Source organism: Oncorhynchus masou, unplaced genomic scaffold (assembly GCF_036934945.1).
Source record: "Oncorhynchus masou masou isolate Uvic2021 unplaced genomic scaffold, UVic_Omas_1.1 unplaced_scaffold_905, whole genome shotgun sequence".
NCBI lineage: Eukaryota > Metazoa > Chordata > Actinopteri > Salmoniformes > Salmonidae > Oncorhynchus > Oncorhynchus masou.
This window is the reverse complement of record NW_027015524.1, coordinates 44,623-60,136: the sequence shown is the minus strand read 5'-3', so window position 1 is coordinate 60,136 and position 15,514 is coordinate 44,623. Positions and strand designations below refer to the sequence as shown.

The following is a 15,514-nucleotide window of genomic DNA, read 5'->3' as shown; positions in this document are numbered from 1 at the left end:
TTCTCCCACCAACAATAATACACCACAGCAGTACATACTCACATGATAACAGACAATGTTTTCCTACGGTAATGTATGCCCAAGGTCGACTTGGCTGGTTATCCCCTTCTCCCACCAACAATAATACACCACAGCAGTACATACTCACATGATAACAGACAATGTTTTCCTACGGTAATGTATGCCCAAGGTCGACTTGGCTGGTTATCCCCTTCTCCCACCAACCAACCAACAATAATACACCACAGCAGTACATACTCACATGATAACAGACAACGTTTTCCTACGGTAATGTATGCCCAAGGTCGACTTGGCTGGTTATCCCTTCTCCCACCAACAATAATACACCACAGCAGTACATACTCTCATGATAACAGACAACGTTTTCCTATGGTAATGTATGCCCAAGGTCGACTTGGCTGGTTATCCCCTTCTCCCCCCAACCAACCAACAATAATACACCACAGCAGTACATACTCACATGATAACAGACAACGTTTTCCTACGGTAATGTATGCCCAAGGTCGACTTGGCTGGTTATCCCCTTCTCCCACCAACCAACCAACAATAATACACCACAGCAGTACATACTCACATGATAACAGACAACGTTTTCCTATGGTAATATATGCCCAAGGTCGACTTGCCTGGTTATCCCCTTCTCCCACCAACCAACCAACAATAATACACCACAGCAGTACATACTCACATGATAACAGACAACGTTTTCCTACGGTAATGTATGCCCAAGGGCGACTTGGCTGGTTATCCCCTTCTCCCACCAACAATAATACACCACAGCAGTACATACTCACATGATAACAGACAACGTTTTCCTACGGTAATGTATGCCCAAGGTCGACTTGCCTGGTTATCCCCTTCTCCCACCAACAATAATACACCACAGCAGTACATACTCACATGATAACAGACAACGTTTTCCTACGGTAATGTATGCCCAAGGTGACTGGCTGGTTATCCCCTTCTCCCACCAACCCACCAACAATAATACACCACAGCAGTACATACTCTCATGATAACAGACAACGTTTTCCTATGGTAATGTATGCCCAAGGTCGACTTGGCTGGTTATCCCCTTCTCCCACCAACCAACCAACAATAATACACCACAGCAGTACATACTCACATGATAACAGACAACGTTTTCCTACGGTAATGTATGCCCAAGGTCGACTTGGCTGGTTATCCCCTTCTCCCACCAACAATAATACACCACAGCAGTACATACTCACATGATAACAGACTATGTTTTCCTACGGTAATGTATGCCCAAGGTCGACTTGGCTGGTTATCCCCTTCTCCCACCAACCAACCAACAATAATACACCACAGCAGTACATACTCACATGATAACAGACAACGTTTTCCTATGGTAATGTATGCCCAAGGTCGACTTGGCTGGTTATCCCCTTCTCCCCCCAACCAACCAACAATAATACACCACAGCAGTACATACTCACATGATAACAGACAACGTTTTCCTACGGTAATGTATGCCCAAGGTCGACTTGGCTGGTTATCCCCTTCTCCCCCACCAACCAACCAACAATAATACACCACAGCAGTACATACTCACATGATAACAGACAACGTTTTCCTATGGTAATATATGCCCAAGGTCGACTTGCCTGGTTATCCCCTTCTCCCACCAACCAACCAACAATAATACACCACAGCAGTACATACTCCATGATAACAGACAACGTTTTCCTACGGTAATGTATGCCCAAGTTGGCTGGTTATCCCCTTCTCCCACCAACAATAATACACCACAGCAGTACATACTCACATGATAACAGACAACGTTTTCCTACGGTAATGTATGCCCAAGGTCGACTTGCCTGGTTATCCCCTTCTCACACCAACAATAATACACCACAGCAGTACATACTCACATGATAACAGACAACGTTTTCCTACGGTAATGTATGCCCAAGGTCGACTTGGCTGGTTATCCCCTTCTCCCACCAACCCACCAACAATAATACACCACAGCAGTACATACTCTCATGATAACAGACAACGTTTTCCTATGGTAATGTATGCCCAAGGTCGACTTGGCTGGTTATCCCCTTCTCCCACCAACCAACCAACAATAATACACCACAGCAGTACATACTCACATGATAACAGACAACGTTTTCCTACGGTAATGTATGCCCAAGGTCGACTTGGCTGGTTATCCCCTTCTCCCACCAACAATAATACACCACAGCAGTACATACTCACATGATAACAGACTATGTTTTCCTACGGTAATGTATGCCCAAGGTCGACTTGGCTGGTTATCCCCTTCTCCCACCAACCAACCAACAATAATACACCACAGCAGTACATACTCACATGATAACAGACAACGTTTTCCTACGGTAATGTATGCCCAAGGGCGACTTGGCTGGTTATCCCCTTCTCCCACCAACAATAATACACCACAGCAGTACATACTCACATGATAACAGACAACGTTTTCCTACGGTAATGTATGCCCAAGGTCGACTTGCCTGGTTATCCCCTTCTCCCACCAACAATAATACACCACAGCAGTACATACTCACATGATAACAGACAACGTTTTCCTACGGTAATGTATGCCCAAGGTCGACTTGGCTGGTTATCCCCTTCTCCCACCAACCCACCAACAATAATACACCACAGCAGTACATACTCTCATGATAACAGACAACGTTTTCCTATGGTAATGTATGCCCAAGGTCGACTTGGCTGATTATCCCCTTCTCCCACCAACCAACCAACAATAATACACCACAGCAGTACATACTCACATGATAACAGACAACGTTTTCCTACGGTAATGTATGCCCAAGGTCGACTTGCCTGGTTATCCCCTTCTCCCACCAACAATAATACACCACAGCAGTACATACTCACATGATAACAGACAATGTTTTCCTACGGTAATGTATGCCCAAGGTCGACTTGGCTGGTTATCCCCTTCTCCCACCAACAATAATACACCACAGCAGTACATACTCACATGATAACAGACAATGTTTTCCTACGGTAATGTATGCCCAAGGTCGACTTGGCTGGTTATCCCCTTCTCCCACCAACCAACCAACAATAATACACCACAGCAGTACATACTCACATGATAACAGACAACGTTTTCCTACGGTAATGTATGCCCAAGGTCGACTTGGCTGGTTATCCCCTTCTCCCACCAACAATAATACACCACAGCAGTACATACTCTCATGATAACAGACAACGTTTTCCTATGGTAATGTATGCCCAAGGTCGACTTGGCTGGTTATCCCTTCTCCCCCCAACCAACCAACAATAATACACCACAGCAGTACATACTCACATGATAACAGACAACGTTTTCCTACGGTAATGTATGCCCAAGGTCGACTTGGCTGGTTATCCCCTTCTCCCACCAACCAACCAACAATAATACACCACAGCAGTACATACTCACATGATAACAGACAACGTTTTCCTATGGTAATATATGCCCAAGGTCGACTTGCCTGGTTATCCCCTTCTCCCACCAACCAACCAACAATAATACACCACAGCAGTACATACTCACATGATAACAGACAACGTTTTCCTACGGTAATGTATGCCCAAGGTCGACTTGGCTGGTTATCCCCTTCTCCCACCAACAATAATACACCACAGCAGTACATACTCACATGATAACAGACAACGTTTTCCTATGGTAATGTATGCCCAAGGTCGACTTGGCTGGTTATCCCCTTCTCCCACCAACCAACCAACAATAATACACCACAGCAGTACATACTCACATGATAACAGACAACGTTTTCCTACGGTAATGTATGCCCAAGGGCGACTTGGCTGGTTATCCCCTTCTCCCACCAACCAACCAACAATAATACACCACAGCAGTACATACTCACATGATAACAGACAATGTTTTCCTACGGTAATGTATGCCCAAGGTCGACTTGGCTGGTTATCCCCTTCTCCCACCAACCAACAATAATACACCACAGCAGTACATACTCACATGATAACAGACAACGTTTTCCTATGGTAATGTATGCCCAAGGTCGACTTGCCTGGTTATCCCCTTCTCCCACCAATCAACCAACAATAATACACCACAGCAGTACATACTCACATGATAACAGACAATGTGAGATGTATCTGCACAAACAAACTAAACTGTGGGTATGAAAGAATATGTGGTCTTCAGCAATCCATAGAGAGAAAGCGAGAGAGAGAGAGAGACACTGGGAAAACAACTGACTGGGTTTTTAAACCAAGGGAAAGGGGATGTGATTGGGTAAGGGAAACAGGAGGAGGTGTGTCTTCAGAATGATATTGATGACTGCCACTTGTTACTAGAACAGAGGAGAAATACAAATACCCCCAGGATACCTGTATCCGTAACATGCATGCTGACACGGTCGCCAGGTGTACGGTGTTTCCTCCGACACATTGGTGCGGTGGCTTCCGGGTTAAGCAGGCATTGTGTCAAGAAGCAGTGCGGCTTGGCGGGTCGTGTTTCGGAGGACACATGGCTCTCGACCTTCGCCTCTCCCGAGTCTGGGAGTTGCAGCGATGGGACAAGACTGTAACTACCAATTTGATATTGCATAATTGGGGAGAAAAAGGTGTAAAAAACAAAAACACAAAACCAAAAACCACTCTTATTAAGAAGAGTCTTCCTATAGGGAGAGGAGCGCTGTTGAAGACTGTTTTGTATTATTATTCATCATCAGGATATTATTCATCAGAATGGTTCTCCACAGTACATTGAATATGGACGCCACTCTCACTGGCCGTCTGTCCGTCTGTATGCCTTTCTCCTCTCGCTCACTCTCCTCCTCTCTTTCTATTTCACTCTCCCCCTTCTCTCTCTCTATTTCACTCTCTCCCTCTCTCTCTCTACTCCTTTCATCATTTCCTCTGAAGCAGCACTAATGCAGCCATCCTGCCGTAGCCAGTTTGTTGAGCAATCAGACAATATCTGCCCAACATTGAGTTCATTTTTCTGAGGCAAATCTATTCTGAATATATTTAAGCCTATTTCTTTTCTCAGGATTTTTGTACCGTCCTTCACATTTTTTTTATGTAAAACTGGGAGTTTTTTTGACTGCATGGTTTATTCTTGTCAGGTAATTTTTGTCAAGGTGAAATCTGCTGCTCATTGTATTCCAGATGACAGATAATGATGTGTCATATTATCACTGTCATTCTCCCTTGGTAGATGTACCTATCTCTATTCAAAGCTGGATGGTTCCACTGAAGACTCAGGTGTTTATTGTGGAGAGAGCATTGCTCTCAGATGGCAGCACAGGGTTCAACTACCTGCCATGATCCGGGGTGACCGGTCAGACAGAGAAGAGCGCTCTTGAGAAACTGTCTGAAAAGGTTATTCTGTCTTTAAAGACGAAGCAGATTATTCATACACTCTTAATATTTCAACAAGGCATGGCAAACAAAGCACGAGACAGGAGAAGGCAAAGGTTTTGTGTCAGTGGAAAGAGATGATATCTTTCTGTAGTAATTGGGATGGAGGAGAAGTATGATTTGTAACTCAGTGATATAACTGTATCATACAGACTGTCTAGAGGGCATCCTCCATGTGCTAAAAGCACCCAGTTCGCATTTACATTTTCTGTCATTATTAGTCTATTTTCTATCATAATTTTGCTACCAATGGCAGCATCTTATGGTTTATATATGATCTAATGTCCTGTATAGATCATACTGGAGGAAGTAGCCCATCAGTCAGCGAGAACTACTCTCTGTGATGTATCATAAAGGGCCTTCTCTCAAGGCCTGGAACTGGTTCATGTACTTCATCAATGGAAGAGAAGTGCAACTTCATTTTAAGTAGAGTGAGTTGTATTGAGGCCTTGTAAAACACCAGCTTGTACTTTAAAACTCTGTGTGGTGGAGCCATTGGTTCTTTGTTTATGTCCTCTGGGACTAGCTAAAGCCTCTTTATTGTGTTCCAAATGGCACCCTATTCCCATAGGGCTCTGGTCAAAAGTAGTACACTATATAGGGAATATTATGCTATTTGGGACACAGCCTTTGTTTGATCCTCTTCATCTTGTGTGTGTTGTGTTTTTCTCAGGTCTGGTCATCCTTCATGCTGTGTGTGTTGTGTCTTACTCAGGTCTGGTCATCCTTCATGCTGTGTTTTATTCAGGTCTGGTCATCCTTCATGCTGTGTGTGTTGTGTTTTATTCAGGTCTGGTCATCCTTCATGCTGTGTGTGTTGTGTTTTATTCAGGTCTGGTCATCCTTCATGCTGTGTGTGTTGTGTTTTACTCAGGTCTGGTCATCCTTCATGCTGTGTTTTACTCAGGTCTGGTCATCCTTCATGCTGTGTGTGTTGTGTCTTACTCAGGTCTGGTCATCCTTCATGCTGTGTTTTATTCAGGTCTGGTCATCCTTCATGCTGTGTGTGTTGTGTTTTATTCAGGTCTGGTCATCCTTCATGCTGTGTGTGTTGTGTTTTATTCAGGTCTGGTCATCCTTCATGCTGTGTGTGTTGTGTTTTATTCAGGTCTGGTCATCCTTCATGCTGTGTGTGTTGTGTTTTACTCAGGTCTGGTGGAGGTGGTCTGCAGTGTCTTCAGCGAGGCAGCCGTTCTGTACGTGGAGAGAGAGGAGAGGCCTGGGAGAAAGAGTAGCCATGATCTCCTGTTGTCTCTACTGGACACTCTGCACAATGTACTGACCAGCACATCCAGAGTGGTGCGCATTGCACTCCAGGTATGCTAAACGTACAGTATCTAGGGCTGCACAATTACTACACTTCACATTGGAATCATGTGCAATATCCATATCGCAAGAGATCCATATTGCATGCAATACCTTGAGCGCCACTCAGCCGCCGTGTAACGTCTGTTTTCATCGTTTACTCTGTTTGTCGTCTCTCTCCCATTCTCTTGGGGCTGCTTCCCACACATACCAAGCCCCGCCCCTGTCACTCAAGCAGCACAGCTCCTCCTCCTTCCTGTTTAGAGTCGTTCTATGTTTGCACAGCTCCTCCTCCTTCCTGTTTAGAGTCGTTCTATGTTTGCACAGCTCCTCCTCCTTCCTGTTTAGAGTTGTTCTATGTTTGCACAGCTCCTCCTCCTTCCTGTTTAGAGTCGTTCTATGTTTGCACAGCTCCTCCTCCTTCCTGTTTAGAGTTGTTCTATGTTTGCACAGCTCCTCCTCCTTCCTGTTAAGTCGTTCTATGCTTGCACAGCTCCTCCTCCTTCCTGTTAGTCATTCTATGTTTGCACAGCTCCTCCTCCTTCCTGTTAGAGTCATTCTATGTTTGCAAAGCTCCTCCTCCTTCCTGTTAGAGTCGTTCCATGTTTGCATGCTGCTCTGTTACCCCGTTCCGCTAGTGGAACCCCTCGTCAACAGCCAATGAAATTGCACGGTGCCAAATACAAATCAACAGAAATCTCATAAATCATATTTCTCAAACATACAAGTATTAGGCACCATTTTAAAGATACAATTCTCGTTAATCCAGCCACAGTGTCTTTAAAAATGCTTTACAGCTAAAGCTCCACAAACGATTATGTTCGGTCACCACCAAGCCACAGAAAAACCCAGCCATTTTCCCAGCCAAAGAGAGGAGTCACAAAAAGCATAAATAGAAATAAAATGAATCACTAACCTTTGATGATCTTCATCAGATGTCACTCATAGGACTTCACGTTACACAATACATGTATGTTTTTTTCGATAAAGTGGATATTTATATCAAAAAATCTAATTTCACATTGGCGCATTACGCTCAGTAGTTCTAAAACATGCGGTGATTGTGCAGAGAGCCACATGAATTCACAGAAATACTCATTATAAATGTTGATGAAAATTCTAGTGTTATGCATGGAACTTTAGATACACTTCTCCTTAATGCAACCGCTGTGTCAGATTTTTTTTTTAATTACGTAAAAAGCATAATCTGAGAACGGGCGCTCAGAGCCCAAACCAGCCAGAGCAATATCCGCCATGTTGGGTAGTCAACATTATTCATAAATAGCATTATAAATATTCACTTACCTTTGATGATCTTCATCAGAATGCACTCCCAGGAATCACAGTTCCACAATAAATTCTTGTTTTGTTCGATAATGTCCATCATTTATGTCCATTTATGTCCAATAGCTTCTTTTGTTAGGGCGTTTGGTAAACAAATCCAAAAAGCGATCTGGTCCAATCGGGCGAAACGTTCCAAAAGTTATATTACAGGTCAAGAAACTTGTCAAACTAAGTATAGAATCAATTTTTAGGATGTTTTTATCATAAAAGTTCAATAATTTTCCAACCGGAGAATTCCATTGTCTGTAGAAATGACATGGAACGAGAGCAAACTCTCGTGACCGCACGTCATAAGGCTATGACACTCTGCCAGACCACTGACTCAAAGAGCTCTCATCCGGTCCCACTTCACAGTAGAAGCCTCATTCAAGTGTCTAAAGATGGTTGACATCTAGTGGAAGCCTTAGGAAGTGCGTCTTGACCCATATCCCACTGTGTATTCGATAAGGCTGAGTTCAAAAACTACAAACCTCAGATTTCCCACTTCCTGTTTGGATTTTTTCTCAGGTTTTTGCCTGCCATATGAGTTCTGTTATACTCACAGACATCATTCAAACAGTTTTAGAAACTTCAGAGTGCTTTCTATCCAATGCTAATAATACTATGCATATAGTAGCATCTGGGACTGAGTAGGAGGCAGTTCACTCTGGGCACGCTATTCATCCAAAAGTGAAATCTCTTTTAGAACAGGCCGGTGAAGGGGAGGTTAAGTGTGTGTGTGTGTGTGTGTGTGTGTGTGTGTGTGTGTGTGTGTGTGTGTGTGTGTTTATTTGGGATCCCCTTTAGTCAACACTTCTTACAAAAACAAGTAGTGATGAAGTCTGTCTCTCCTCCACTTTGAGCCATGAGAGATTGACATGCATATCATTGTCAGGATTAACTTATTACTTTCCACCCATTCTGAAACTAACTGCAGCTCTTTGTTTAGTGTTTCAATCATTTCAGTTGCTGTAGTAGCTGACGTGTATAATGTTGCCAGTGGCATGTCATTAGTAAAAAATGAAAAAGTAAGGGGCCTAGACAGCTGCCCTGGGGAATTCCTGATTCTACGTGTCTGTGCGTGTGTGCATGCATTGGCGGAGGGCTTGAGTGTGTGTAGGGCACTCAATGTCCACCTATCACATCTAGGTGACTGAGTGAGGAAGTAGCTATATTTTGCAGGTCAGCCACCAGGGGAAGACTCATCAAGGCCTGGTGACAGACAGAGTATACATCACGAGGCGATGGCTTCATCTGCTGGACGTGCCAGGTCTTGACGTGGCTCTCCAGCCAGGACTAATTGGGGCAGATTGGGAATTGGTGAGTAATCAAGGGCTGATTGCTCACCAGCTGTACAAGTCGCATAAAGCTGCCAGAAGGGCAGCACACAAGGGAGAGACTGGGGAAGGAACGGTCTCCCGTATAGTTGGGGACGGTACCAGAGGTAACAGGAGGAAGTTCAGTTTTTGATCCCCACAGGATACAGCAAGACCCGGAGCCCAGAAGACGGTATCCTGGAGATGGTCTCTTGAAGACAGCCCCACTGCTGTGTACCCCAAACCGACAGTCGGCAGGGCCAAGAGACCGCAAATCCGTGGAGAGACGGTTGGTGTAGGGCCGGAGACCAAAGAAGGTGTTTTGAGTGTGGCGCCGGGGGCACACTGCCTGGAATTGCCCGGCTCGAGAGGAGTCGATGCCATTAGCAAGCCCCGGAGGCGAGGTGTGTCACGCAGTGAACTGCGTTACCTCCTGTTGGACACACCACGAATCAACAGCACCCGTGGTCCCGGTGAAGGTTGACAAACATGACACAGAATCTCTATTAGACTCCGGAAATATGGTTACCCTTGTAACCACGAGCCTGCTGTACCAGGATACTGAATGTGGCAGGGAGATGTCCATTTCCTGTATTCACAGGGACACAAAGCGGTATCCAACCGTTTGAGCCAACATCGTGACGCCACAAGTGAACTACCAGATGATGGTGGGTGCAATAACAGTTGCCGGTACCTCTCCTACTGGGACAAGATTGTCCACTGTTTGCGGCCCTGTGGGGGCACGAGCTGAGGAAGAAGGTTAGAGCCGGCCGAAGACGAGAGCGAGGACGACCCATCGCCTGTGCGGCCCGGGAGCAAACGGTTGATCAACCTATATCTACGGGTCCGGAGTCGGAGTGGGTGCCGCAACCCAACCCACAGAAGGAAGAGCCCAGCCTCCCCCTCCTCGATTTCGAGGGGCCAGTCGAGACACCCCCTGGGGGCCAACTGAGGGGACAATTCGGGACGGCCCAGTGGGAGGATCCTAACTTGAAAGCCGCCGCAGCCCAAGTGATAGCGGTGGACGGACAGCTACTTCCGGGGTGAGTGACTGGCGATACCCCCATTTCCAAATCAAGAATAACCTTTTGTATCAGGTGTCGCGCCAACAGGGGAACTTCAAGAGGTTTTGTTGCTGCCCCGACGGTACGTGGGAACTGTTCTTCAGCTGGCCCACACCCACCTGTTGGGGGCGCACCTGTGAATGGAGAAGACCCGGGAACGGATCACCGCACGGTTACACTGGCCCGGGATGAGGAGGGCCGTGGAAGATTACTGTCGCAGCTGCCCAGAGACACCGGTACATCCTGGTAATAGTGGACTATGACACCCGGTATCCTGAGGTTCATTCCCCTACGGGTGGTATCCAAGGGAATCGCCCGGTAGCTGTTCCACCTCTTTAGCTGGGTGGGCATCCCGAACGGGATCCTGACAGACCAAGGTACTGAGTTTATGTCCTGCCTAATGAAAGATTTGTGTGCTCTCCTGCAGATCAAGCGGATCCGGACCGCCGTCTTCCACCCGCAGACGGATGGGCTCGTTGGAGTGTTTCAATTAAACGCTCAAAGAAATACTGCGGAAGGTCATCGAGCAGGACGGGAAGAACTGGGACCAGCTACTACCCCACCTAATGTTCTCAATCTGAGAAGTACCCCAGTACACTGGATTTTCCCTTTTGAACTCCTCTACGGGAGGAGGCCGAGAGGCCTACTGGACCTCGCCAAGGAGGTGTGGGAACCCCAACTGACCCCCTTACGCAGCGTGGTAGAGCACGTGGAGACAATGAGGGAGCGGATGACAGCCATATGTCCAGTCGTGAGGGAACATATGGAGAAGGCCCAATGCCCCCAAACCCAGGTCTACAATCAGAGAGTCCAGCCCCGAGAATTCCAGGTGGGAGACAGGGTATTGGTCTTAATCCCCACAGTCGAAAGTAAGTTCCTGGGAATATGGCACGGGCCATACGAGGTGATCGAGAAGCTGGGACCTGTAAATTGCCACGTACGGCAGCCGGGGATGCGGAAACCCCAACAGATTTACCACGTGAACCTGTTGAAGAAGTGGCACGAGAGGACTGCCTTGCCGTGTTATGGTCGAGGCCCAGGACGCCAACGGTACCAGTGGTAGACCCGAGCAATGAGGACCTCGACCCGGCCCAGAAGCAAGAGCTCAGGGAGCTCGTCGATCGGAACATGGCTGTATTCTCCGAGAAGCCAGGCCGCACGACCCTCATTGAACACCACATCTGTACCCGGACCAGGGAAACGGTATGAAAGAGGCCATATCGGATTCTGGAGGCCCTAAGGAAGGCTGTTTAAAAGGAAGCGGAGGCTATGCTGAGGATGGGGGTCGTTGAAGAGTCTCACAGTGCATGTTGCAGCCCCATCGTGTTGGTGCCCAAACCGGACGGTAGCCTTCGCTTCTGTAATGATTTCCCGGGGTGTGAACAACACAAGCTTGTTCGACACCTACCCCATGCCGAGGGTGGACGAGCTCATAGACCGATTGAGAAAGGCCCGGTACATCAGCACCCTTGACATGACCAAAGGATATTGGCAGGTATCATTGGCAGCCTGGGGTTATCCCCAACTTTGCGGCTATATCTTCCCTCATCGCCGATCTAACCAGGCCCCGCCTCCCGAAAACAGTGAAATGGACAGACGAGAAGGGAGACATACGTCGCACTGATGACAGTCCCCTCCCCGACAGAGCTAAGGGCTGATTGCTCACCACCTGTACAAGTCGCATAAAGTTGCCAGAAGGGCAGCACACAAGGGAGCGACTGGGGGAGGAAAGGACTCCTGTATAGTTGGGGACGGTACCAGAGGTAACAGGAGGGAGTTTAGTTTTTGATCCCCACAGGATACAGCAAGACACAGAGCCCAGAAGACGGTATCCTGGAGAGGGACTCTTGGGGGAGACCTATTCTTTTCTATTGGACTTTTATTTTAATAAACACCTTTGAAACTGAGCTAATCCTACTCTGTCCGTGTCTGATCTGTGTAAACGTTTTGACCCAACCCCTGGCCTGCCACAATTTACAGTACCAGTCAAAGTTTGGACACACCTATTCATTCAAGGGATTTTCATTATTTTTACTATTTTCTACATTGTAGAATAATTGTGAAGACATCAACACTATGAAATAACACATATGGAATCATGTAGTAACCAAAAAGTCTAAAACAAATCTGAATATATTAGAATATATTAGTAGTCACCCTTTGCCTTGATGACAGATTTGCACACTCTTGGCATTCTCTCAACCAGATTCACCTGGAATGCTTTTCCAACCGTCTTGAAGGAGTTCCCACATATGCTGAACACTTGTTGGCTGTTTTCCTTCACTCTGCGGTCCAAATCATCCCAAACCATCTCAATTGGGTTGAGGTCGGGTGATTGTAGAGGCCAGGTCATCTGATGCAGCACTTCAAATCAAATCCAATTGTATTTGTCACATGCGCCGAATACAACAAGTGTAGAGTTTACCGTTAAATGCTCACTTACAAGCCCTTAACCAACAGTGCAGTTCAAGAAGAACATTTTAATGATGTAGATAAAATTTAAAAAGTAATAATAAAAGTAACACAATAAGTATAACAGTAACGAGGCTATATACAGGGGGCACTGGTACCGAGTCAGTGTGCGGGGGTACAAGCTAGTTGAGGTAATCTGTACATGTAGGTGGGGGGAAGTGACTATGCATAGGTAACAAGCAAACGGTGAGTGTACAAAAGGGAGGGGGTCAATGTAAATTGTCCGGTGGCGATTTTAGGAGTTGTTCAGCAGTCTTATGGCTTGGAGGTAGAAGCTGTTGAGGAGTTTTTTGGTCCTAGCAAAGCACCCCCACACCATCACACCTCATCACCGTGCTTCACAGTGTCTCTGAATGTCCTTGAGTGGCCCAGCCAGAGCCCGGACTTAAACCTGATCAAACATCTCTGGAGAGACCAAAAAAATAACTGTGCAGCGACGCTCTCCTTCCTAACCTGACAGAGCTTGAGAGGATCAGCAGAGAAGAATGGGATTAACTCCCCAAATACAGTTGTGCCAAGCTTGTAGCGTCATAGCCAAGAAGACTTGAGGTGCTTCAACAAAGTACTGAGTAAAAGGTCTGAATACTTATGTAAATGTGATATTTCCGTTTTTTTTTTTTTTTGTATAAATTTTATAAAAACCTGTTTTTGCTTCGTCATTATGGGGCATTGTGTGTAGATTGAGGAGGGGAAAACAACTATTTAATGCTGTAACGTAGCAAAATGTTGAAAAAAGTCAAGAGGTCTGAATGCTTTCTGAATGCACTGTATTTATATATTTGCCTCTTCTCAACTTCCAGTAGGATGAGCAGAAGAAGCAAATATATCCCATTGAAGTTCATCTTTTAGACACTAAGGATTCACAAGGTCCCCCACCCGAGGGACACTCCATTGTCTCCCACTGGCCCTCATTAGCTTTAGTTGTCCTCTACAGAGCCTTCCTTCACTTCCTGGTATACATATTTATGCAGCCCGGACATTATGAGAACAGAGGAGACGAAAGGAGAGGGGAATGACATAATGGAAATCAATTCTCTCACTGGAATGAAAAAATGCAAAGCTCATTAAAAGGGCTTCTGCACAAACCAAATTCATTTAGGTAATAATGATAAGGAAGGAAGAATATGTGGCCAGTGTCGTCTTCAAGTTGTCTCGCTCTCTCTCTCTCTCTGATTCACTCAGAATTAATATTTTAAATGGATGAGGAAGTTAATCGAGAAAGTTCTACATGCTTCACAATTAAGCAAAAGAAGAAGAGCTGAAAAAATAGCATGGAATAATAATCACATTAACTGCAGACAGCCAATCTTCCTTCCCAAAGTTTGTGCTGACCGAAAAACCTGCTTAAAATAAGCCAGCAGTCCCTCAGAAGGAAAGAGAGAGAGAGAGAGAGAGAGAGAGAGAAAAGGAGGGAGGGGTTGAGAAACCAGAAGAGAACCAGATGGAGAGTGTCTTTCAGTCTACCCCAACCAACCAGCAGTCTTATTTTTATTTGTGCCACATCTATTTCCATCCACCAAAGGGAACAGCCAGTTTGTCATAGAAATGAAATCTACCTCCCAGGAGGTGACTGCTGTTTAAGGCCAGTCATTTGTTTTGAAGGAGATTTGAAGATTTGAATATGTTAAGGGTGAGACGAGTGGTGCTACAGCTGTCTAACAGGACCAGTAATACTGTTCTACTGTACTAACCTAAACAACACTGTTACAGCTGTCTAACAGGACTAGTAATACTGTTCTACTGTACTAACCTAAACAACACTGTTACTTACAGCTGTCCATCAGGACAAGTAATACTGTTCTACTGTACTAACCTAAACAACACTGTTACAGCTGTCCAAGAGGACCAGTAATACTGTTCTACTGTACTAACCTAAACAACACTGCTACAGCTGTTTAACAGGACCAGTAATACTGTTCTACTGTACTAACCTAAACAACACTGTTACAGCTGTCTAACAGGACTAGTAATACTGTTCTACTGTACTAACCTAAACAACACTGTTACAGCTGTCCAACAGGACCAGTAATACTGTTCTACTGTACTAACCTAAACAACACTGTTACAGCTGTCCAACAGGACTAGTAATACTGTTCTACTGTACAAACCTAAACAACACTGTTACAGCTGTCCAACAGGACCAGTAATACTGTTCTACTGTACTAACCTAAACAACACTGTTACAGCTGTCTAACAGGACTAGTAATACTGTTGTACTGTACTAACCTAAACAACACTGTTACAGCTGTCTAACAGGACTAGTAATACTGTTCTACTGTACAAACCTAAACAACACTGTTACAGCTGTCTAACAGGACTAGTAATACTGTTCTACTGTACTAACCTAAACAACACTGTTACAGCTGTCCAACAGGACTAGTAATACTGTTCTACTGTACTAACCTAAACAACACTGCTACAGCTGTCCAACAGGACTAGTAATACTGTTCTACTGTACTAACCTAAACAACACTGTTACAGCTGTCCAACAGGACCAGTAATACTGTTCGACTGTACTAACCTAAACAACACTGTTACAGCTGTCTAACAGGACCAGTAATACTGTTCTACTGTACTAACCTAAACAACACTGTTACAGCTGTC

The 15,514-nt window shown here is 45.4% G+C and overlaps 1 protein-coding gene across 1 annotated transcript in view; it reads left to right on the top strand.

Moving 5' to 3' along the window:
- LOC135538093 (serine/threonine-protein kinase ULK4-like) overlaps positions 1-15,514 on the top strand; it is a gene marked incomplete at its 3' end in the record, with an annotated part of 248,859 nt that overhangs the window by 225,401 nt on the left and 7,944 nt on the right. The window contains exon 23 of the mRNA XM_064964078.1: positions 6,581-6,747. Within this exon, the coding sequence (XP_064820150.1) occupies positions 6,581-6,747 (167 nt within the window). The remainder of the gene's footprint in view (positions 1-6,580; positions 6,748-15,514) is intronic.